Source organism: Mya arenaria, chromosome 14, assembly GCF_026914265.1.
Source record: "Mya arenaria isolate MELC-2E11 chromosome 14, ASM2691426v1".
In the NCBI taxonomy this organism is placed as follows: domain Eukaryota; kingdom Metazoa; phylum Mollusca; class Bivalvia; order Myida; family Myidae; genus Mya; species Mya arenaria.
The window spans coordinates 24,703,137-24,728,911 of NC_069135.1; the positions used below are offsets into that span (position 1 = coordinate 24,703,137).

The following is a 25,775-nucleotide window of genomic DNA, read 5'->3' on the forward strand; positions in this document are numbered from 1 at the left end:
ACATTATGTAGTAAACATATAATATATATGCGTGACTTAAATATAATATAATTATTACACAAACGTCAAGTAATTGTCTAATATGGCGTTAACATAACACATACAATAGCATAACAATGTACATGTACAATAAACAAACATGTACTAAAGTAACAAAACAGTTCACATCACTCCACACTCTCAGTCATAGATCGCTCAGGTGAATGCAATTCATGCTGGTTATAACTGAAAACCCAAAACCATGAATGCAATATTAAATTTAAAGAACAATTAGCAGATTATGCTATATATTGAAACCAATTCTCAAAAGCCTAATACCACAAAAATACATAATTTATCCCAACAAGTCAACCAAAAGCATGATTATACATTTCCATCACATTGCAAACACAAATAGAATAAAGTTAAAGTTAGTATGCAAATATATTCACCTCGTATGCACGACCTGCTGTTGATTTTTTTGTTTGTTTATATGCTTGATCCTATAAAACGTAACGAGTCCTTTCAAGTATTTTGGTGTAGAAGTTTCAACCGTTTCAAACAAAATTGCATTATCCCTAAAATACTATGTAGACTATACAGTACACTAAATGTAGAATGTGTTTATTTTTTTTATCTCTGGACGGTACGTTCTTGTAGCATGCGTGTATATATCTGAAATATGTTGACTTCTTTCGTCCTCAAAAGTAAAACAACACATCTGATATGATATCCTCCATTTTAGCAGGATGTGGTAGTTTCTTTTCTTCCTCCTCTGTTCAACCGGATCCTGTTTCAAATCATTGCCCGATTTAATATTAGACGTTTTGACTACATTAACAAACAAACAAAATGGCCGAGCAAGCAGTGTTTCAACCCGGAACAGGAGCGATTCCAGCAACTTTAGTGGAACTGACAGTCAGTGCAAGGTATGTATTATCATAAATTATGGCGTTGGTTTTATCCCTACAGTCCCAAGTTTTTCAATTGACAGGAAGTCATTGAAACACTTCTTGTTTACATCCTAAACTGGGTCATGGACATCATGGGAGATAATTTGTAAACAAATCTTACTGCAGAATATTAGTATTACGACGTATTTATCGCCTTAAAGGTAATACAATAATGTTTTAAGACGATTAAAAGAGATATTTCAAAAGAAATATATTTATAGAAGTTAGGCAATGGATTTCCACACGTGCTATGTTGAAACTTACGAAAAACAGTGGCATTTTGAAAGAAGAGGTAAATTGATGTAAACAACAATTGCGAAATGTCTTGCCCTACAGTAATATTGACTAAGCTTTCACACTCGAATGATTGAACCCAAAAATATTGGTCCTGTGCCATATATCAATTGCCTACTGCTGTAGTTATTTATTATTAGCAAACACATCTTTATCTGAAAAGGATCAGTAGTGATATTGACTGTCAATTTATTACTGGCGTTCTGGTTTTATTCACTGAGATTAAATATTTTTTCTTGCCATTGACTGCCTCTGACAAAATTGAATCATAAACCATGGCAGATTTATCTGGATTTAACCCTGGCACGGGAATCAACCCACAAACACTGATAGAACTTTCATTCTCCTGCAGGTTTGAAATTGTATTTATTTTGTGATCATGATTATTATTTATCATTCTTGTACATTTGACCATGCGTCGGAGTTTCATTTTGTCCGGGACAGCAATATTTAACTATCCCAGATTTTGTGAGCAATGTTTTTGGTCCTTATTCAATATTGGCTCACAAATTGATGTTTATGTGGTGTCTTTTTTTGGAAACAAAAACTAAAGGTATTGTCATAGCCTTGGTGTGGTTGTTGTCAGTGTTTTTGTGCAAAACGTGTTGAACATGTTGCCAGACTGGCAGAGTCAAAACACACATAGAGTTTCTTTCATGATTGAGAAAGGGCATGGTATTTTTTCTCTAAAAAGAGCACAACTTTAACAAGACACTGTCTTCACTTTCCTATATTGTCACACTGGAACATTCTGTTAAATTCTTCAAACATAAAGCCTAAATTTTTAAGCAACACTTACACATGTATAGTAAGGCTTATAACTCTGGCTTTAATAAATGTCAAATTATACACTTTATTTGAATAAAAAAACAGACAAGCGTTTCATTTATGACCATTTACTGTACTTTAATATTGTTACTTACTATCTTCAGAAACCTGATAGATGCAGATGTCTTCTCCAAGTCTGATCCAAGTAAGTGTTTTCATCATGGTGTCAATTGTTTCCTTAATGTAAAGTATGTGCAAGATCAGTATGCTAATTGATTTAATTGCATTTTCATATATACAGTATGTTTATTGAAGTTTATTTAGGAGGTATATCCTAAAGCTTGCTGGACAATTGGCAGAGTTGTTACAATTGGTGTGTAAGTTCATAAGTTAGATAAAATTGTGTTATGTTATGGTGTTCATGTAGCTAGTTATATTAACACTTGCCTGTACTCCATTTCAGTGGTTGTGATGTTTACAAAAGATGACAGAGAAACACAATGGAGAGAGGTAATGTAAAAAAATATGTTTCATTTTCCGATTAGTTTCTATTTGCTTGAGATAATGCAAAACAATTGAATCTCAAATTTTATTGCTGAACCTTAGAGCAAAAAATATTTTATGCCTAATTATTTCAATGCTTGAATCAAAAAAAAAAAAGCCACACAAAATCAGGTTTACACCTTTGATTATTGAATTGAGAGTTTGGATCTTTAAATAACTTTTAAAAAGTTTTACTTTATTTATATTTATAAAATACCCTAAAAAAGCTATGCAGTTGATGAATATACATATGTTTATTTATTTACGGTCAGAGTACTATAAAGAACTATCAAACGTTTTTGTTATTTTCAATTTTTACACAAATATTTTCTGTATTTTATAAAATTTATGCTTTTAAGTAATTTTTATAAATATACATCAACACTTGTCACTAGAAAATAACACAAACTAAACATTTTCAGACTAAGCCTTTTAAAAAGCGCCATTTTTCATGCCTTATTGACGCACATTTATTTTATAAATGCTGCATATATGATTGTAACCTCTTTTCCATTGGGGTAGCAATAAACTGAGTTGTTCATTTTACTGAACCCATGGTTGTGAAATATGTGAGTCCTGAAGGATGCATGTGAGCCGATTTGTAAATGATGGTACAGTAAAACTGCGATAGCTCGAGGTCGCCGGGGACCGAGCACAAACCTCGAGGGAACCGATGTTTCGAACGACCCGATTTTCAATTCTCCAGTCTGTTATGAAATATATTTCAGTGTATTTCAAGTATGAAGTAGTCTGTTTACTAATACTCCGATTATGTGTTGCATTGTGGAAATCGCTCATATGTTCAAAGGCTGTCGTTTCCTATATGTATACATAATATAAAATGTACAATTTTTTTTACAAAATGGCCTGCATAGCAAAGTGACAAAAAGGAATTCTTTTCAGAGATTCCGATGTTGGATCGATATGGTAGTGTTTATTCATATTTTATTACTCATTAACATTTCCTAACAATTAACTTCTCATAATTATCTTCTAAAATGCCCAAATCAACTAATATCGGTCATGCGTTAACAGTGTTAAACGGTTTATCACACCTTATCAATTGCCTTTCAACTGTCATTGCAATTTTTACAACCTGCGAAAATTTAATACCTAGCATTTATTAGATTATTTTGGAACACGAGTTCGGGGAAAAGTGTGAAATTATGACCTCGAGGGAGCCATAAGGTTTTGTGCATGATTTGTGTACTTGGGACCGACTATATTGCTCGACTCCTCGACATAATTAGGTTTCGATGCAGCGTAGGTATATTTTATATGAAAATAGAAGGAAAAAAGTTCGGGACCAAGCTCGGACCTCAAGGGAACGCCAGTTCTCGAATGACCGCTTGTTCGAACGACCGCAGTTTTACTGTATAATAATAGTTGGTTTTTTGTAGGCACTTTTATCTCAGTTTCTCATGTGTTTTCAGTTTGTGGACGGATGTGATCTGGGCGGTATCATAGTAGATGTCTTTTTGTAGGCACTTTCATCTCATATCAATCTACTCAATTTCTCATGTGTTTTCAGTTTGGGAGGACAGAGGTGATCTGGAATAACCTGAATCCGGACTTTGTGAAGAAGTTTGTCATGCAGTACTGCTTTGAGCAGAGCCAGAAGCTCAAGTTTGAAGTGTAAGGATATTTGATCATTATTCGAGTAATCTTTGATATTTTGAAATTGTTTCAAAATTGTGAGTTTGACTGGTCTGTTAAGACAAGGTTTATTTGATGTGGACAATTGTCTTTAATTTGTTTGTTTCAGTCTGAGATCATAATCTATTTTGCTGAGTGAGCACCAAAAGCTATATTTCATGAGTGACATAGCCTCGAGTAAAATATTTGCTTTTTGTGTACATGTGGTGCAATATATAGTGATATATAAAACTGAAATTGATAAAACTGAAATTGATTTTTTTTTTTATATATATATTATGGCTAAAAGGGATATAAAAAGGCAGTCAATTGTAGTTTATCCCTGGTCGAACCAAGGTTTCAGGAGAATGATATTTTTTTGGCAATGTCCATCCTTTAGTCCATCCGCCACTTTTTCTGTCGAGAACCATATCTTGTTCCCCCCTGATGAACTCTTGGACAAATTCAAAACTGGGTAGCATGAGATAAAAAATATGGTCACTTGGTAAAAACTTAGATTTGCTTTTTCTGGAAAATTATCATGATAATGATTGGTGGGATTTCGTTTCAATTTAGACAGAATGTTTCCCTTGATGAAATCTCACCGCATTTAAAAGTAGGTCACATGGGGTCGAAACCTAGGTCACTAGGTATTTTATATAAAATATTCGAAACATACTTAAGGCAATATATCTCACCCAATATTAATGAAACCTAAATGTTTTCTTTTGACGATATCAATGACTAGTTTGAAGCTGAGTTCATGAGGTCACTTGGTCAAATCTTTCAAAAATCATGTCAGTTTGACTGGTCACGCTTTGTTCAAACTGTGGTGAGATTGTTACCCTTGGTGTAATCTTTAAAGTGGGTCAAAAACAAGGTTAAATCTTATAAAAAATATTGGAACACTCTAGAGGCTATATTTTTTGCAATATTTTTGGTCCAATCTTCATGAAACTTAATCAGAATGTTTGCCTTGATAAAATCTTTCATGGATTGAAAGTTGGAAATGTGGGGTCAAAAACTAGGTTACTAGGTCAATTATAAATGGTGCACTTATGATATGCAATAATATTTTATTTCAAACAGTTGCATTCAAACTCATATCTCATATCCACTGTTTATAAGAGTCTATCTATTCTGCAGCTGCATGTTTCTGTTGGAATATTTCATCATCACATTATTTCCATGCCATCTACTTTGCCTATTCTGGTGGAAAGAATCAATTCAACAAATCTGCTTGTTTTTTCTTTCTATTGAGCTTCTGTTACTTGTTCGTCATAACAAAAATTCTATAGAGAGTATGTTGTTCATAATTTTGTCATGAAGTAAGTCTTACCTTAACTTCTATTTATAGGTATGACATAGATTCCCAGTCTGCAGATCTCAGCAAACATGTAAGTAATTCAGTATTTCCTGTTTGTAAGAGATGACCTCAATTTTTTGTGTTTTGTGTCGAAATGAGCACCAGCTCGCAACCTCTGCAATTGGTAAAATTGCTCAAATTTTATATAGTAGGACTTGTAAAACAAATTGATGCTAAACACCAAGAATTCTGGCTTGTTCATCCAAATATTATGACCCTATATATTAATATAATGATTACCTCTGTAATTCATTCATAAACATATATTAAGTATGCAGGGGGCCTTTCAATAAAATATTTAAGACGTAACTACATTTATCTTAAATATGCGTACACATCTCAGATTGCATTACATTGATTGTTTTCGTTTTCTCACTTTCCTAACATTGTGTTTATTTTCAATTCAGGCTTAAGTCCAATTTATACAAATATGTAGCAGGCTTATGAAAATATGAGACTAAGATAATTTCAATTTATGACTAAAATCAACTAAGATCTTTATTGAAGCAGCCCCTAGGTTGCTAACTGATGTTTTACTGTTCTTTCATTCAGGACTTCCTAGGCCGGATGGAATGTACGCTTGGAGAGATTGTTTCATCTGGCACAAGATTTTCCAAAAAGCTCTCGTAAGATATTATGTTACAATATATTATAGTTATACAGTGATATTATAGCCAATGCGAAAGTTCTGATTAATTCTGCCCAAAAATCACCAGTAGTTTTCATCTTTTTTAGCTCGACTATTCGAAGAATAGGTGGGCTATACTACTCGCCCCGGCGTCGGTGTCGGCGTCCGGTTAAAGTTTTAGGGCAAGTTGGGATTTTCACTTATAAGTCCAATACCTTTCATTCAATTGAGTTAATACTTCACACAGTTGTTCAGGGCCATCACATGATGAGGTTAGATAACTTGATATTATTCTTTACACAGATTATGGCCCCTGATTGACTATGAAACTCAGGTTAAAGTTTTAGGGTAGGTTGGGATATTTATAAATAACTTCTATACCCTTTGTTCAATTGACTTAATACTTCACACAGTTTTTCAGGACCATCACACAATGAGGTTACATAACTCCATATTATCCTTAATACAAGTTATGGCCTCTGATTGACTTTATAGGTTAAAGTTTTAGGGAAGTTGGGATTTTCACTTAAAACTCCAATACCATTCATTCAATTGACTTAATACTTCACACAGTTGTTCAGGGCCATCACATAATGAGGTTAGATAACTCCATATTATCTTTTATACAAATTATGGCCCTTGATTGACTATTGGACTTAGGTTAAAGTTTTAAGGCAGGTTGGGATATTTATTAATAACTTCTATACCCTTCATTCAATTGACTTAATACTTCACACAATTGTTCAGGACCATCAACCAATGAGGTTACATAACTCCATATCTTTAATACAAGTTATGGCCCCTGATTGACTTAGGTTAAAGTTTTAGGCAAGTAAAAGTTGAGGGCAAGTTGGGATTTTAATAAAGAAACTTCTATACCTTTCATTCAATGCACTTAATAAAATTCAAAATTATTTACGACCATCTTACAACAAGAAACATAACTCCATTTTAACCCTAAATACAAATTATGTCCCTTGAATATATATTTTTTTATTTCTTTTGACAGGCACATTTTTACATTCTTAACAAGTTTTTTACCAAGGGAAAACAAGGAGGGCTATACTATATGGTCATTGATTTTTTTTTTTTTTTTTTATTTTTTTTTTATTTAATTTCTTTTGAAAGGCATATTTGTATATTTTTTACCACATTTTCATAATGGGAAATCAATTTATTTGAATGACTTGCGTCATTTTTTGGGTGGTGGGAGGGCAGCATCAAAGTCACCTTATGTATTGAATAATTTTAGTTAGGTTTGACATAATTAGACCAAACTTGGTAATATTACATTGTTATTGTATTCACTTCTAAGTCAAAGCGGCGAAGTCGAGCGTGCTGTCTTACAACGGCACTTGTTGTTTAAGTCATTCATTTTAACCAAATTCCTTTACAGCCAAATTAAACTTCTCTCAGCATATTATATTATATAATGAAAAGCCCCCTTCTAGCATGCTATATTTTGTGCCATATAGATTTCTGAAAGGAAAACAAATTTTTCACAGTTTGTGTTAATTACTATAAATGAAAGAAAATGCTGAAATTTTAACGATTTTTTTTTTAAAATTCATCAAAATACTGTTTTCATGATTATCAAATTTTATCATCTCTTCCTAACTTGATTTTCGAAGATTGAGTTACCTTATAAAAATAGGGTTGAATCTCTTTATTTTCACAATTTGTTTGCCTTGACAGTTTCACTCATTTCTAACATTTATATTAATATATATATATATGTACATCATAATAATATGAAACAGGACAGGACAAAATGTAGTCTTTATTTTAAAGCTCATACATGTATGTATGTAAAGTTTAATTAAGATTTATGTTGCTTCTTTTTCAGAGGACCAAACATAAAGAAGGGCTCAATCTTAGGTATTTTATTAATTTCATATTTAGATTATATATATCGATACTAGATTGAGGGCCAATTCATCTGAACTTCGTTAATGTTAACAATGTTGTTAACAACATCGTCATTTACATTAATTTTTTTATTGCCCTGGAAGTTTCATGGGTACACTTATGTTCTGCAGTGTTCCTAACCAGATTTCGTTTATGTTTCAACTGTGCACATCATAAAATATTTCACCTTAAAATGGTTAACAAAGATGTTGTTAATCACGTTGTTATCTTGAACAGTTCTGAACAATTGACCCGGAATGTCCTAAAAGTTCAATAATATCCTCTCAGTTGAACAGCATTTCATCATTTTTAGTTACATGTATATGTAAGTATTCTATACATGTAGTGCCTAAATATACAAGTTTGCAATTATCTAGGAATTTCACTACAGAGTTATGAAAAGGTGCTGCGCCATCCTTTTATGGTAGCACCCCTCATGGAGACTAACGTGGGCACCCTTCTGTGTTCCTAGAATTAAATGCTTATGATCATAAGTCAGCTTTTTTATTAAAACTTAAATTATTATAAAAACATACTTTACATATTAGGCAGGTGAAACCGACTTTAAACTTCAAACACAATTTGTAACAGTTAGTGTTTATTTTTACAATGTTCAAAGTCTATTCAGCCCAATAGAATGTACCCTTTTTTCTGTAGCACCTTGTCTTTATAAAACCTGGCTAAAACCTTAAATTATAGGCATGCTATAAACATTCTGTTAAGTTTTAGTTTTATGGCCTCGAAGGCAGGTTTATAGAAGTCACTCTGTCCTTCTGTGTGTCCATCCCTGTGTCTGTCTGTTGCAACTGTGTCTCAGCTGTAACTTAATACTCGATTTTATTTCCATTATAATCAAACTTAGCAGAAATGACTAAGAATTTGGAAAGGTCATGCTTAGCATTCCTGCTCTAGCCTCAATGGTCAAGGTCCCACTTTAAGGTCAGTTGGCATTCATTTGAATTAGGCAAAATTTGAGGGCATTGTCACATTCCTGTGACAGCTCTTTTTTGCATTAAAAATGATCTTATATTTATTGATATTACTACTTTTTCAGTTAGTGCTGAAGAGCTGAGCAGTTGTAAGGTATGACACTTTCGATCTTAAGATTAATTGTAACTCATAACAAGAATATTTTTATTTAGTTTGTATTTAATTACTGAGACAGTGTAACAAAAGCTGCCATGATCTGGAGTGCATTTCAAAAAAGAACTAAGTCGATTTTAGACATAAAAGGAAATTATTTTTCTTGTTATTTTGCTACATATGTATATAATTGCCATTTATCATGAAAAGATCATTTAATAGCACTAGAGATTATTTATTATGTCATACACTTATTCAATGATATATCAAAATTAAACGCTGTAGAAATATTCAGGCCACAGTACATGTAGGTCAAGGTTAACAAAGCCATACTCTGGTAACAAATGAAATGTTGGAGAGAAACTTTGTACATTTAATGTTGCCAGAGACAATAATTTATGCACATTTGTAGCAAGGCCTTGAACTCTTGAATTAGTAAGTGTAGAGTTATGGCCCTTACTGGCTAAACAAAAAGAGATAAGTGTTGGAGTTTGCTGTGTGGAGCTCTTATTTACTTAAATTGGTTTTCACCTATATCAACATAACGATCATGAATATACTGTAAAACATGTGTTTAAGATTGCTGTATTTGATTGCAGGAACAAGTGATCATGCAGTTCAGAGCTCATAAATTGGACAAGAAAGACTTCTTTGGGAAATCAGACCCTTTCTTGACATTCTACAGAGCAAATGAGGACAATACGTAAGGAATAAAAACTGCATGCTGACTTACATGTATATACTAGGATCATGTTGTCATCTGCATGTCTGTCCTTTTACTTGAACATTTGTGATAAAATCTTTATCAAACTTGGCTACAAAGCAAAGCTATCTGAAAAAAATGCACATCAAAATTGAAGGAAAATGTCGTTTTTAGCAAAGAAAAGACTGAAGGCTTAAGCGAAGAAAAAACTGCTGTGCACAAGTGGAGAAAAAGTTGCGCTTTTTATGAAGCTGCGTTTTTATTTTGTTGGAGCTAGACATGGTTCAATTAACAACCAGATTACATTATTCACATAAGAGTAAGGTCCTTTCATTTGTACAAAAATTCTAAAACATAGTTTGAATCCTCATGCTTTCATTTCAGATTCACAGTGGTCCACAGAACAGAAGTGATCAAGAAGACCCTGAACCCAACATGGAAGCCAATGACACTTTCTGTTAGAGCCCTGTGCAATGGAGACTATGACAGGTTAGTGTTCTGGCTAGGTAAGCCATCATTGGAATAAGCTTTTTTGGATAAACATGCCTATATATTCTTACTCTAGTGATTAGCATCAACAAAATTGACTAGCCTTGTGGGCTTATGCTAATTTTGGTCTCGGTAAGCCTGTTATAAAATGAATCTTTGAATTACACAGAATAAATATATTTTTTTCATGTACAGTCTCTTTGTCAAAGTTGTTTGGACATCGCGAAATACTTCAAGATATCGAATATTTTATATAACAATAAGTTTGTTACTAAACCAAAAAAAGTTCAACATAACCAGAACATCAACATAATAGTGTTTGTCATAGCGAGTTAAGACTGTACTGGTAATTATTTCTCTGTGTATTTAGGATCTTTTATTTTTGCCAAGGTTAAATTGAAATAATATTACCGGTAACTAACACACAATTTACATATACATGTAAGATGTTTTTCTCTGTGGCACTTGTGTATTTAGGATTATGACAGTTTAGTTTTGTTAGCAAGGTTGGTTAATTTGATTAACATCAGAAAATAACTCTGAATTACACTGAAAAAAAAAATTGTTTGAATATGATATAAAAATACACTGTATTAGATATAGCTTGTAAGAATATTTTTAAAAACTGAATATGTTAACTGTTTTCAATTTATACATATTGTTCTTATATTTCAGAGCCATCAAAGTGGAGTGTTACGACTGGGATGCGGACGGAGGGTAAGGAATAAGTGAGGGAAATATGGAGGATAGTTGTACGTTTCAGTGTAGGTTTGCAATTTGATATACTGAGTATGCACTTAAAGTAAAATTTGGTGCTCACATGGTGAAAATTATGGTGAATTTATTTGGGAAAAAAAGGTTTATTTTTAATTATTTCCGTAACTTGATATGAAGGTTGGGCCTGACCCCTATCAATTTCAGGGTTCATTGGGTCAATGGTCAAGGTTTCAGTGACCTTTAAGGCGGAAAGATTGTCGAAGCTTGTCTGAGTGATAACTCAACAATGCCTGGACATTTGGTCATCAAACTAGACAGTGAGGTTGGGCCTGACCAGTAGATTACCCTTATTTATTTAAGGGGAAATCAGGTCAAAGGTCAAGGTCACAGTGACCTTGAATGCTTAAAGCTTGTCCCTGTGATAACATGACAATTCCTGCACCCATGGCCCTTAAACTTGACTTGGAGTTTGGGCCTGACGAGTTGATGACCCTATTGATTTAAGGGGTCAAAGGTGAAGGTCACAGTGACCTTGAACAAATACTCAACAATTCCTGGCCCTGTGGTCATCAAACTTGACATGAAGGTCACAGTGACCTTTAAGGCAAAAAGGTTGTCAAAGCTTGTCCGAGTGTTAACTCAACAATACCTGGACATATGGTCATCAAACTAGACATTGAGGCTTGGCCTGACCAGTAGATGACGACCCCTATTTATTTTAGGGGTCATCGGGTCAAAGGTCAAGGTCACAGTGACCTTGAATGCTAAAAGGTTGTCCGAGTGATAACTTGACAATGCCTGCACCTGTCCAATGGCCCTCCAACTTGACTTGGAGGTTGAGCCTTAAAAGTAGATGACCCCTATTGGTTTTAGGGGTCAATGGTCAAGGTCACCACGACCTTGAACATAAAAACAACTGGACAATGCTTGCACCCGTGGCCCTCAAACTTGACATTTAGGTTGGGGGGTGACCAGTTGTTGACCCCTATGTATTTTAAGGTCATGGAGTCAAAGGACACTTTGAATGGTCATAATCTTAAAACTGCCTCAAAGGCATCCAATGTCAATGGCAAATCAGCTGTCATTTCGGTCCATGCATATTTCATTCAATTGTCTAAATATTCTTGACAACATGGCGCTCAGGGGAGGCATAATGTTTGACATTGGTAATTTTGGTATTGTTTCTCAGCTCTGTGAGCGCTGACATGTATATGTCTTGAACGAAAAAAGCAAACGGTGACAACACTCATTTATATACATGATCTTTAACCTTCATACATGTATATACACGCAGGTCATTTATGAGATGCATCTTTTCAGACATGACTTTATTGGTGACTTTACAACATCGCTCCGAGAGCTTACGAGAGGGCCAGGGCAGACGAATGTGTATGAGGTATGTATGTATATATAAAAATTAAATTGTGGAGCATCTGAATTGAATTATAATACAAGTATGTCCAGTAAATACCACCATGACCATGATATGTTAGGTTTATTTCCCTTGATAGATTTAGAAATACCACTATGGCCATGATATGTGAGGTTTATTTCCCTTGATAGATTTAAAATATCATTCCAAGAAAAGAAGACAGCAAATACCACTATGGCCATGATATGTGAAGTTTATTTCCCTTGATAGATTTAGAAATACCACTATGGCCATGATATGTGAGGTTTATTTCCCTTGATAGATTTAAAATATCATTCCAAGAAAAGAAGACAGCAAATACCACTATGGCCATGATATGTGAAGTTTATTTCCCTTGATAGATTTAAAATATCATTCCAAGAAAAGAAGACAGCAAATACCACTATGGCCATGATATGTGAGGTTTATTTCCCTTGATAGATTATGAAATATCATTCCAAGAAAAGAAGACAGCAAATACCACTATGGCCATGATATGTGAGGTTTATTTCCCTTGATAGATACAGAAATAACATTCCTAGTAAAGAAGACAGCAAATACCACTATGGCCATGATATGTGAGGTTTATTTCCCTTGATAGATACAGAAATAACATTCCTAGTAAAGAAGACAGCTTAGACCACTATGGCCATGATATGTGAGGTTTATTTCCTTCGATAGATGTAGAAATAACATTTCAAGTTAAGATGAGTGTTTATACCATCATGCCATTGATCTGCACGGTTTGTTTCCCTCGATAGGTGTAATAATAACATTTCCAAGTACAAAGACATTGTGTTCATTTGGTTTAAAATAACATTACATACATCTATTAGCATTAATGTTTTAACAACATCATAGAAATACAAAACAGCATATAATGAAATACAGTGGCATGTTAATACATCAAGTTTCAAACGAATTGAACAATGTCATGTTCTATTTCTTTTACAAAACGCAAAATTAACAAATTTGGATGAATTAAGTACTTAAGGCGATTTCTTGATCATATGATTTGGAATTGTGTAAATATTAGGTTAAGGGGAAACTAAGAGATAATAGTATTCATTTTCAACAGCACTCGTGTTACAAGGATTACAGATTCTTTCTTATTGAGAGATATATTTTACTATATTTATCTGTAAATAACATTAAAAGTTTACTTAGTTATATGTAAGTATTATTATTTTTAAATTTATTTCAGTTTTATTTATATTTTTTACAATAAAACAGTATGAAAGTACATATATGGTAATGCTTGAACACTCTGGCTTCAGTGTATCAATGAGAAAAAGCGACGAAAGAAAGGTCAAAAATACCAAAACTCAGGCACAGTAGAACTGATGAATGTCCGAGTGGAGAAGGTGTACACATTCCTGGATTACGTCAGAGGAGGGTCAGTAAAATGATGAATATACTCAACAAAATTATTAAAGGGTCACTTATTAAAACAACAACTTTTCACATTCCGCTTTCATTAAAACTTTCAGGTATAACTCTCTGTACTCTTTGCCCTTTAATTCAATTAAAGACCTTGTGTTTTTCTCGATATTTCTTCCAAAAAGCCTTTTGTAAGAAGTCAGTTGTTCTAAACCAATATTTTAAGAAATTTATATTATGTGACCCAAAAGTAATTTTGTTGAGTGTATTATGAGTGGCACTTAAATTGTTCAAGTTAAACAAACATTTATTACATAGACATGATTGCATGCTAATAGAATTTCAATGTTAAAAAATGTTAGATTGACTGACCCAAAACTTACCATTTAACTTAAACTAAATGTAAATTGATTTAAGAGAGAGGAAAATTCTGTGCATTTTCAATTGAATTCATCAAATGCTTGTTTGTGTAAAATACAGTAATATTTTACAGTAAATATTTGTTCATTTACAAATACCGTATATATTTTCTATAATAATGGACAAAACAAGTACTATATTTGACTAATATTTTCTCCAATTGGCCCTTGTTTTAGGACCCAGATGAATTGTACAATTGCCATAGATTTCACAGCATCAAACGGGGACCCAAAATCCCCGAACTCCCTCCACTACAGCAGCCCCTATCATGCCAGTCCTTACTGCAATGCCTTAAGGGCAGTGGGAAATATAATCAAGGATTATGACTCGTAAGTTTTTTTTACTATTATTGTTTTTATGCTGGTGGAATTTAGTAACTGTGCGTAGTTAGAAAATCATCTTATGGTCTTTCTGATGTAGATATATTTTACTTACTAAGGCGGAATGTTGTATTGTTAGTTTGTTGAACCCAGTTACATGATATTTGGTTAGTTTTGAAAAAAATGTTTTGAAAACAGTATCATCATCCCATTTGAAAGTCTGAGTTACAAAAATGACAAAAAAAAAAATCCCTTCTAATGCAAGTGTGGTTCATAAGGCTATGACCTCGTAACATTGGTATACTTGTCAGAATTTTGAAAATATCTTTGAAATTGCTATAATCCTATTTCTGAAGATTTCTTTAGATAAATGAAATATTTTTTTACTCACACAGTAGCATTAATCGCTTGGTATATTTAACATGTTGTTAACAAAAGATATTTAAAAGACGTTGGGTTGATTTTTCAGAATTTTGTTTAAGTTAACAAACCTGTTGTTAATCATGTTGTTAACTTTAATTTATTTCTGAAAAATGGGCTGAACGTCTAATAAATTAAAAGACATACAGTCAGAGCTTTGTTAAAGTTAACAACAAGATTAATGACATTTTTGTTGTCTTTTGAATGTGAAGTTCTGATGATGTGTTCACATATTGAAATATTAATAAGCACACCTAAACAGTTGTTTCAAATCTTGTTAAAAATACAGCAGACCACTATTCATTAAACTTCCAGGGCTGTTATGATTTTAAAGTTAACATCAATGACGCAATTTGATTATTCAAGCAGTTAATATTGCAGTACGGGGTTATGATAAACTTTTTTTATGCCGGTATATTTCAGTGACCAGCTGTTTCCTGCATTAGGATTTGGTGCCCGGCTCCCTCCTAATGGAGTTGTGTCCCATGAGTTTGCTCTTGTATGTGGAAGTAGATCTTTCTATTATAACAATATTTATAAATATCACAGAAGTTTTAAAACTGTGTCTTTGGACTTTGGCCCTATGTTGACTTGCCAAATATGTTTTAATGACCATATGCTATTATGATAGTAGCTGAAAATTACAAAGACAATTTTTTTATGCCCCTCAAACTTTTACTTTGGCCATAAATGGACCATACAAGATATTAAAATAAAACTTGGTACCCTTTTTGCCAGAAACAAAATGCATATGTATAGAAAGGCCAATAACGCTAGCTTTATTAATTGTTAAGTTATGGCCCTTGTTTTACTATGAAACAAAATTGACATACGATGATGTTTGGTCTCTCATTTTTCTCTGTTATAGTACTTACCTGCTCTAAACACTATTTAAAAAATGTGAGAGTGGTGAGGTCATGGAAGGAAGCCTTTCCTTGGGTACATTCCCTTGGCCTCTCAAAAAAGACACCATGGTAGTCATAAAGCATCGTAGCGACAAATTTTAACTTTATGAAAAAATCCTAATATTTGTCAACTTTAATTTTAAATCCTCTCTACCTTTCATCAAATTTATTCATATAAACTATTTTCTTGCATATTTTCATATATTTATTGTGCAAAATACTGTTAGTTTTCTTTAAAATGAGGTTAGGAAGAACACAATTAATTACCGAGTTGAAAAGTCCACTTAAAGTTGCTTTATGAATACCGTACAAATTCTTGTTTCCATGCAAAATGTTTACATGAGTGTGGTTCATATCAGCTTATGAATGTTTTCTTAAGGAAGCTAAAATGGATTAGTATTACATTAAAAACAAACCTTTATTTTTAGAATGGTAACCCCCAGAACCCTTTCTGTGATGGAATAGAGGGCGTGGTATCAGCATACTTGAAAGCGATTACCTCGATACAGCTGTATGGACCCACAAATTTTGCTCCATGTATCAACCATGTGTCAAAGTAAGTTAACTTTTTCACTTTTTTGGACTTCAGAATGAATGTGATTAAACATTTCTATGTGTTGATCATATAACCGATGCTAAAAGTGGCACAGGTCAATTTGTCATTCATTGGTTCATCTGATTTTCAAGGAAGAAAACATGAGGTGTTGTCATAGCTCTGATGTCATCATCATCATAGCGCAAAAAACTTTTAACCTGGCAATAACTTAATATTTTGTAATGTTAAAATAAAAAAAACTCGGCCATAACTTTATTTTTTTTAAGTAATTAAAATGGACAATACGCACATATGTTGCAAGGCCTATATATAATATTTATTGAGTAATACCCTTGTTTGCTGAAAAATTTACAACAACACACCAGCATTGCTGTTCACGCTGAAGTGTTCTTGTTTTATGCAAAGGATTCATGTAAGTAACTGCACACCTGTGTTGTCATCATCAGTGGCTTCTTTACTGTTATCAGCTTTTGAGATTTAGACACCCTTCAAAATTTGAAAGATTTTTTATTTTAAAGCCATGAAATGAAGGAAGATTCATTAATTTTGATTTAAAAATCAAAATCATCACCTAAGTGCAAGAGCTCAATATCTGCTTCTATTTCTATATGGAGTTATTGAGTTATTGCACTAATTGTAAGGTAACAAAATATTCAAGGGGGAGACCCCCTCCCACACCCACACCCATTTGCAGCAGTTCGTCTTAAGTTGCTTGCCCTTTTCAAAACTACCCTGCCCTATTCAAATCCTAGCTGGAGCACTGAATACTAACAAGAAATTGACACACATGAACACATTGACAATGGGCATGTATGCAGCAAATCCCATTACTCAATGTATTTTGAGTTACATCCCTTGCCTTACATGATCAGCTAAGAAAAATAGACAAAAGTTGGAATTCACTATTGGTGCTTATTTTGTATCAGATTACTTGTTATTATAGAAAAACTCAAATCTTAGAACTGTTATGTATATGATCTTGATGATTTTGATGCTTGTTATTATGGATTTTGTTTTAGTGTGGCTGTCTTAAAGATATTTCTTTTGTTGATGGTATTGATGGCGGCATCAGTAAAACCAAGTGCAGACGAAAACTTCAACATATATTATTCAATCATGATAAAACTTGTGACAGTGTTTTTGAGCATAATGCACAAGTCAATTGTAACCCCCCCCCCCCCCCCCCCCCGGTCCGGGTAATAGCCGGGACTTTGACTATCGGTCCAGCCAACCCCGGGTAAGATCTCTGCCCTGTGGGGACAAAGTGATGGTGAAATCCCCGCCAAATGCCCCCGCACCCCAGAGACCCTAGGTAAGGCACATTCCCCGCTATATTTTGCGCGAAGACAAAACCACCGCATTCACCCGGCACTGCGAGGCCACCTGAAAGGTAAAAACATGGCCCATTTCCCTGGCTATCCCCGGACCTGGGGGGCTGAGGTTACAATTGACCAGTTAAAAAAGAGTAGATTTATGCCTTGTGCAAACAAAAACATAAGAATGAAATGAAAGTTGGTGACACTGTTTGTACAAGGTATAATGTCTTGGTCAAGTTTGATCATTGGGTTAATCACATTCAGAGTTATGCCCCTTTTACATGATAAGTGGCTTATGTCTTGTGCAGGGATTTTATTATTCAGTCATGATGAAACTTGGTGACTGTGTTTGTTGGCAAATTGTCTCAGGTCAGAGTTTATCTCTATTGACATCAAAATAAGTATTATACTTTGTTTGCCAATGATTGGCCCTCCAAACAGGTTACATATTCAATTCAAGAGAATTCTAGTGTCATTTACTTATGTTATAATCATTATAAATGAAATGAGTTCTTTGAAATAATCTTATCAATGTTATATTTCAAACAGATTTGCAGCAGCGAAGCCAAATGGAGACGAGTATTTCATCCTCCTGATTATAACAGACGGAATCATCACAGACATGCCACAGACATGTGAGGCTATTGTCAATGTGAGTTTTAGATTTGGACTTGTTTGTATTGTTTGTTTGGTATACATATCCTTTACTCATTGGCATAAGTTTAAAGTGGTAAATTGTACAACATGCTAGATTTATATATAGAGAGGATATTACATAATACATTATGGGGTCATTAAATATGAAATGAAAAAGTTTCTAAACTTGATTCAAACGAACCTTATAATATGGCGAGTTTTCATCAAATTTTGTTAACAAGTTTTGACCACAAGTGATATTCCATTTATATAATTACTACTAATTTAATTATTTACAGCGCTTAATACATAAAACCTTGCTATATGGCCCACACATTTTAAACGAAATTCATTTATGACATCACTTCAAAAGTTCTTTGTCTAGCTTTAAACAACAATTTGTACCATGTTTGAGTGTGTTTTTCTTTGATTTATTCTACACATTAACTCCAATATTGGAAAGCTAGCAAGTAGCAAGCATTACTGTTCTATAAATACCATGCAGATAATTGACAATGGTTATCACTTGTACTACACACTATTTATTGAACATTGACCTTGACAATATGTTAAGCGTGATTGGCGCTTGTGACGTCATTAATGATATAAATACATCATAAACGAAGAAGGAGCAGCTCCTGCAAGAATTACACTTTTTTTAACTAAAATATTGTTTTATATTGTAAAGATTTAATCAGGCTACCCAAGTAATCAACAGGTTCGTGAATATGGAATAGTAGTCAGTTTTACACCAGTATATCTCTCAACAAAACGTTGATGAATAAAAATACTTATGTATTATTGTACTATAATTTTTATCATTTATATTGGTTGAATTATTATATTATTTTTATATTTTATTTTGCAGGCGGCATCTCTACCCATGTCCATCATCATAATCGGTGTTGGAGATGCTGATTTTGAAGGTAACTGTATTACAATACCTAAGGAATAGTTTATATACTGTACAATTACTTATCACTGTATCACAGTTTTGTTACAGCAGAATAATTCAGCATGATCAGGTTTATTATGATGACACTGTTAAAGTGACACTCTTATTCGAAATTAATGCATATACATGTATAACAAACATCAATTTTGGCTGATAAACCTTTAACTACTTTCTAAAAAAATGCATTTAATTTTATGGATAATATTGATACTGATAACAAGATTGTAACCGTGTATTTAATAGCTGAAAGCACAAAAATATTAAATGACTTGTGAATGCTTAAAGATTTACTGTGGTCTACTATTGTCTCATAAGGTAGAAATACCGTGTTTTATGCTGAATTCTTTCAAATTAAACTCGATATCCTTCATAAGAACCATTGTTTTCGACATTTATTAATCCTTTTTGGAATATTCAAACCATATTATTAATTGTGGTAAATCTTATTTGGGATTAAGAGTGCATCTTTCAAAATATTCACTTGTATTCTATAAATCAACGTCCTTTCTCTAGTAAGTTTTTAAAACTTTATTTAAGATTCATTAAGTGGAAGAAACTGCTGCATGACTGTTGCTTCAAACAATCAATCTAGAATATCTTGCATTATAAATGTGATGTTTCAGCGATGGAGGTGTTGGATGGTGATGATGTGAGGCTGTCTTCAAGGGGCCGATACGCGGAGAGGGACATAGTGCAAGTAAGTGCGGACTGTTTATTGATAACATATTGAATGAATGGTGATCAAGAATAGTAGGTAGCAGTATTGATCAGATGTGGCAATTTTTTTTTAATAGTAATATACATAGTAAGGCTCAATAAGCATGTACTTTTCAAGTAAAAGATTTTATCAATGAGCACAAACATGCACATTCTTTGAAGCACTTGTATGCACAAACACTCACAAAAACTTTGTCTATAACTTGATCATAAGCTCTTCATGATCATCAAGGGGGCTACACTACAGATGATACGATTGCAAGAGAAAAAGAAAATGTAAAAAACTTGCACAAAATTGACATCGCTGTGTACAACGCATTGAATCTTACTTACTTCAGATGTATCAAATCACTTAAGACATGCATCTTCAGCAGTTTTTGTGCATTTTTCCAATTCAAAATCTACCATGTAAATCCCAGTAAGTTTATAAATAGTGTCAGTACATTTATCAGTATTCATAAACAGATATGATTTAAACTGGGAAACAGTTGTGCGCTATTTTTAAACAGGGAAACACAGATTAGAAAGCAATATGATTGTTGCCTATATTATTTCAACCATGTAAAGTGATGTATCATCGGCCTTGTACTAGCTCAATTTGACAATTATAAGCTTGTTTTGAGGAAATACTGTATTTTGCCAATGTTTGGACCATCTGGTGTCTAGTCCCTTTAAAGTCATATGAGTTCAACATAACAATGCATTAAAATGAGAGGAAAAATCATTCTATCATGTGTAATGTTATATTGTACCCCTTTAAGGTAAAATTAATACAGGAGTTATTCATGCATAAATAAAGACTATTCCATGATTTCAGTTTGTTCCATACAAAGAGTTCATGGGACGTTCGGGCGACAACCCTGCGGTAGTACAAGCTCGTTTGGCGCGAGAAGTGCTAGAGGAAATCCCTGACCAGTTCCTGTCATACATGAAATCCCGAAACATCAAGCCACGCCCTCCTGTACAACGACAGCTTACCATTTCTTCAATAACTTCCCTTCCTACTTCTGAGCAGTGATTGTGAAATTCAATTTTGAGTTGTGACTTTGAACTATAAATTGATGGGTACTTTTTTATGAATTCATTCAGAGACAGATGACTATTTCTTCCATTAAGTTCCCTGCCTGGATTAGAGCAGGACAGAGCAATTACATTGAAAATCAGATAAGAGTAGTGATCTTCAGTTCTGATCTTAATCATTGACTTTTAAATTGAATTTGAGCAAGGACCTTCAATCGAAATTTGATCAGTGTCCTTTAAATTGGAAAATGAGCACAGGTCTTCAAGTTGGAATTTAAGAACTCTTTATTTATTTTGACAGGGATAGCTCACCATTACTTTCTTAACTTCTAATGCTGCATCAGAAATTCAGAACAGTGATTTTAGAGTAGCTGGTATAAAATCATTTACCGGAATACTTTAGGTACATTTATATTTTGCACTTTACATTTGACCGGTTATTCAACTCCCAGTTGTTTATGAAAGTGAGCTTGCCAAGGAATGAAAACTGCTGTTTTTCTTTAAATGGGTGTTTTTCAAGCTTTTGTGATTCTTTAGTGTGACAACAATTTGCTAACAGTGATATACTGGACACATGTAAGGGCGTATAAATGTAGTATACATACATGAACAAATTTAGGTGTTTTATCACTTGTCAAAAACAAAGGGTGCCTAGATGGTCAGTCACATGAAAGGATGGAGTTCTAGCTAAAGTTATGCAAGGGTGCTGCACCCTATCCTTTTTTGGTAGCAACCCTCAGCCCTCATGGAGACCAGCATGTGTACCCTTCTACCTTCTTAGAATTGAATGCTAAAGATAATACTGTTTTAGACTTAAAATATGATTATAATTACCTACAAACTTTACATATCTGGCAGTTGAATCCTAAACCCACTCCAATTAAAAACAATTCCTAACATTTTCTGTTTGACTCATAATGTTCCAGATCTTAATTAAGGCCTATTACTGATTGGTCAGTGACATGTAAGGGTGCTTAGGCCTATTAGTGATTGGTCAGTGCCATATAAGTGTATTAAGGCCTATTACTGATCGGTCAGTGACATGTAAGAGTATTAAGGCCTATTAGTGATTGGTCAGTGCCATATAAGGGTATTAAGGCCTATTACTAATTGGTCAGTGACATGTAAGAGTATTAAGGCCTATTAGTGATTGGTCAGTGCCATATTAGGGTATTAAGGCCTATTACTGATCGGTCAGTGACATGTAAGAGTATTAAGGCCTATTAGTGATTGGTCAGTGCCATATAAGGGTATTAATTGTTAACAATAATTTACAGATTTCGCAGAAAATGCTTTTTTCGCGAAAAGCATTGGTAATGCTATTGTAAATTGAATGATTTTAATAGGCTTCAGCTTGGATTTAAAAAATTCTTTACACATGAGGAACTGCCAGTTGCTGTTTGGTGTTTGTCCTTAAAAGTTAATAGAAGAACTCAATCTGAACAAATTTGAAAAAATGTTGCCAAGTTCATAATTTTTGTGAAAGAGTACTTTAAGTTACTTGATTTTTTCCCAAAAGTAAAGATTATATAGATAATATGGAAAACTATACTCATTCTCTTGTTTGTATTAGCTGATTATCAGCATGTGATACTAATTATTGATTATTATAATCATCTGGTATATTAATGATGTTGTTTTTGTTTTCGTTTTTCCCAAATATCAATATCCAAAGTTGTGATTACTTTTTGTTGGCTGTTCGCTCAATTTTGTACAAGGTCCATATATATATTCACTAATGTCTTCAGTCTGAATTTGCAACTCAGAAAACTGAATTTCTTAAAAGATTCAAAATATCTATAAATAACTTATTTTGACAAAAGATGTGTGACTGATTGTTGAATAGGCTATTTGTAACATAAACAACAAATTTTACCCTCTTTGCTCCTGTAATATCTTTTTTATCAACAAAATCGAAAAACATTTGAGTCTTAGTTTTAAAGCTGCACTCTCACAGATCGAACATTTTGACAACTTTTTTATTTTTTGTCTTGGAAAGAGCCAATTTTTTGGAAAATCCATGGAAACCAGTTATTTAAGACTGCTGACAAAAATTCAGATTGCAGATTTTTATATATAAGTTAAAAGATTGATGTTTTATGCATTTTTCTTAAACCATTAGTAACCGTTTAAGCCATAAAACATTGTTTTCTGAACAGAAATATGAAAATCTATGCTCTGATTTTTTATCAGCAATCTTATTTCATTGGTTTGCAGATATTTACGCAAATATTTGCTCTTTCCAAGACAAAAAAATTAAAAAGTTGTTAAAATGGTCAATCTGTGAGGGTGCAAGTTTAAACTCGGACTCCTGAAATTAGTGAATAATGGCCTAGGTTATGCTCATAGCATGGATATACAATGTAGATCTGTTAAAGCATTATGTCAAGGATGATCAAGTTCAGGAATAATCCTGATGTCAGGATTGAGAGCTTACCATTTCAGATCATTTCTACCTTTGTAAAGTTTGTTTTGTAAAGTTTGTTTTTGCCGGATATTTGCATGAAAAACAGGAAGAAGTACCTTTGAGATGGACATAATAGCTTTGAAAACAGTTCATCAGAGGTCTTGTCTTATAAATTTGCTCTTAAAATTAATATTGAATATCTGGCATGGATTTTAAATTTTGGAAAAAAAAATGTAGGCGATAGCAACTAGCCTTTAACAATCCTTCATACTCAAACTTTATTTTTAGGATTGGGATTTCCGGTCTGTTATTCTCAACCTGGTATATGACTTACATGATGAGATTGTTAATTAGCATTTTGCACCATTATTACTGAATATATTTGTATTTAAACCTATTACCATGTATGTCATGACTATGATTACCTCTTGATCAATATTTAGTTAAGGTATCTGATGTACGGTTATGTGCATTTGGGAAGACTGGTTACCCCCATATGCATGCCATATATTTGAAAGCTGCTCTTGTGGTTGTTACTTTATTTGTGGTCAGTATTACACCAGTTTGCTTCAAATTTGATGTCAGAAGGGCTTCTAAAAAGCCAGTTTTGCTACTACAGCATGGATGCTTCACACCCTTTGACCCCAATTAGGGACCTAAAGCACCGGTGCCCCCCCCCCCCCCTTCTTATTACCATATGGTTTCAGACCTTCAGCTGCCAGTTCAATCACATCCCTGAAAGGCCAGCTTTTTTATTTTTTGGACATCTGATACCTTATCATAATGATATTTATTCTGTATTATTTGTTGTTTTTTGTAAAAATTGTTTCAATGTGTAAAACAGGATCGCAATATGTATTTTTGTGAGAAATATGATTATTATCAAATGTACAATATATCTCACATGTTGTGAAAATATATGTAAACAATGACTTTTGTACAGAAATATGTAATATCAGTATAATATGCAGAGGTGAACTACACTTCAGTATATATAGGATCTTAATTGTCAGAGTTGTCATTCTGATTGAATGCAAAACAAAAATATGTAACAAGTTTGGGAAGTTATTAAAAGAGCCTTTCCAAATTTTGTATAAAATGACAACAGTTGAATGATTGGTTTTATGCCATGTCATATTTGTCGCCCAAAAATAAGATTTTGTACATATTTTGGTAAAAAGGTTTCTCGCTAAATTAGTTGTGCAAATTTACTTAATTTCATGTAAGAAACGTTTTCCCTGCTTATTGTATTAACTTGTTCTATATTGCTCAATGTTAGAGCACCTTACACGTTGTAAATATATTTGCATATCTTCTGTATAGGAGGAAATAAAGATTTGATTGATTGATTGATTGATGTAATGGTTATATTACAACTAAGTAACATCAAGTGATAAATGTAATATATACTCGCCCAAAAACATCATATCATTTTTTCATGAACACCTAAAGATGTATTATTCAGCAGAGCAAACCCAGAAATGGAAATTTAAGGTTCTTAAAAATGTCAATGGAAGGTTTTGTGTTAACCATATTCATCATTTATATTTATCACATGACATCCAAACACAGTTTGATATGGTATGCTAGCCATGGGAGTATCTCATCACAATGGAAAAAATGCATCCAATGACAATAAGAGGTAAAATGAATTCCGCAAGTTCATGCAAAGTTACTACTGACATCAAGCCTATATACATATTTGAGAGTCGCCACGGAGAAGTTTGTGTTTAAATATGACAAACTGGACTTGAGTTACAAACTGGTTTAATCCTACTCCCAAACAGGAAAAGGTCAAATGTATTCTGCAACTAACTGTTTTCATACAAACTAAATAAAATACTTCTGACATATAAAGCTGTGTACTTACTTTACAGAAGTTGCAGTGGCCACTGTGAAGTTTGTGTAACACTATGTATGACAAAATCAACAAAGAAGTGCTCTGAATGTTGTTTTATTTTATTTCTGTGCAATCTGTTTTTATTTTGTCTTGGTTTGGCATGCTGAAAATATAATTTAGGCACCCACAACCATGGAAAATCATAAATCATATTTTATTTTTTTATTTATCATATTTTATTTGTTTACCATGGACCGTAACCTTAGCCAAAAGCTGTTTTAAGGCCTTTTACAAATATCATCAAAAATGTATGACCATTACTCAAAAGTCAAACTTATATATTTGTGAAGCAATAAACATTTCAGAAAAATAACTCCATTTAGTAGTTCCTTTTTTGGATGAGTGT

The 25,775-nt window shown here is 33.2% G+C and overlaps 1 protein-coding gene across 4 annotated transcripts; it reads left to right on the forward strand.

The window, feature by feature from the left end:
• Positions 1–402: 402 nt before the first annotated feature.
• On the forward strand, positions 403–24,880 carry LOC128217083 (copine-8-like). 4 transcript variants are annotated; one of them, XM_052923949.1, is made up of 20 exons: positions 403–908; positions 2,159–2,199; positions 2,458–2,504; positions 4,069–4,172; positions 5,530–5,569; positions 6,091–6,164; positions 8,013–8,044; positions 9,129–9,157; positions 9,757–9,860; positions 10,245–10,349; positions 11,025–11,066; positions 12,387–12,462; positions 13,755–13,873; positions 14,454–14,606; positions 15,441–15,516; positions 16,351–16,478; positions 18,344–18,446; positions 19,299–19,356; positions 20,009–20,082; positions 20,920–24,880. In XM_052923949.1, the coding sequence occupies exons 1-20, from the start codon at positions 832–834 to the stop codon at positions 21,118–21,120; spliced, it is 1,683 nt and encodes a 560-aa protein (XP_052779909.1). In that variant the 5' UTR covers positions 403–831; the 3' UTR covers positions 21,121–24,880. The 4 variants fall into 4 exon arrangements, with proteins under 4 accessions (XP_052779909.1, XP_052779912.1, XP_052779911.1 ...); XM_052923952.1 differs by lacking the exon at positions 403–908 and adding an exon at positions 1,045–1,093; XM_052923951.1 differs by lacking the exon at positions 403–908 and adding an exon at positions 1,136–1,224.
• Positions 24,881–25,775: the final 895 nt, after the last annotated feature.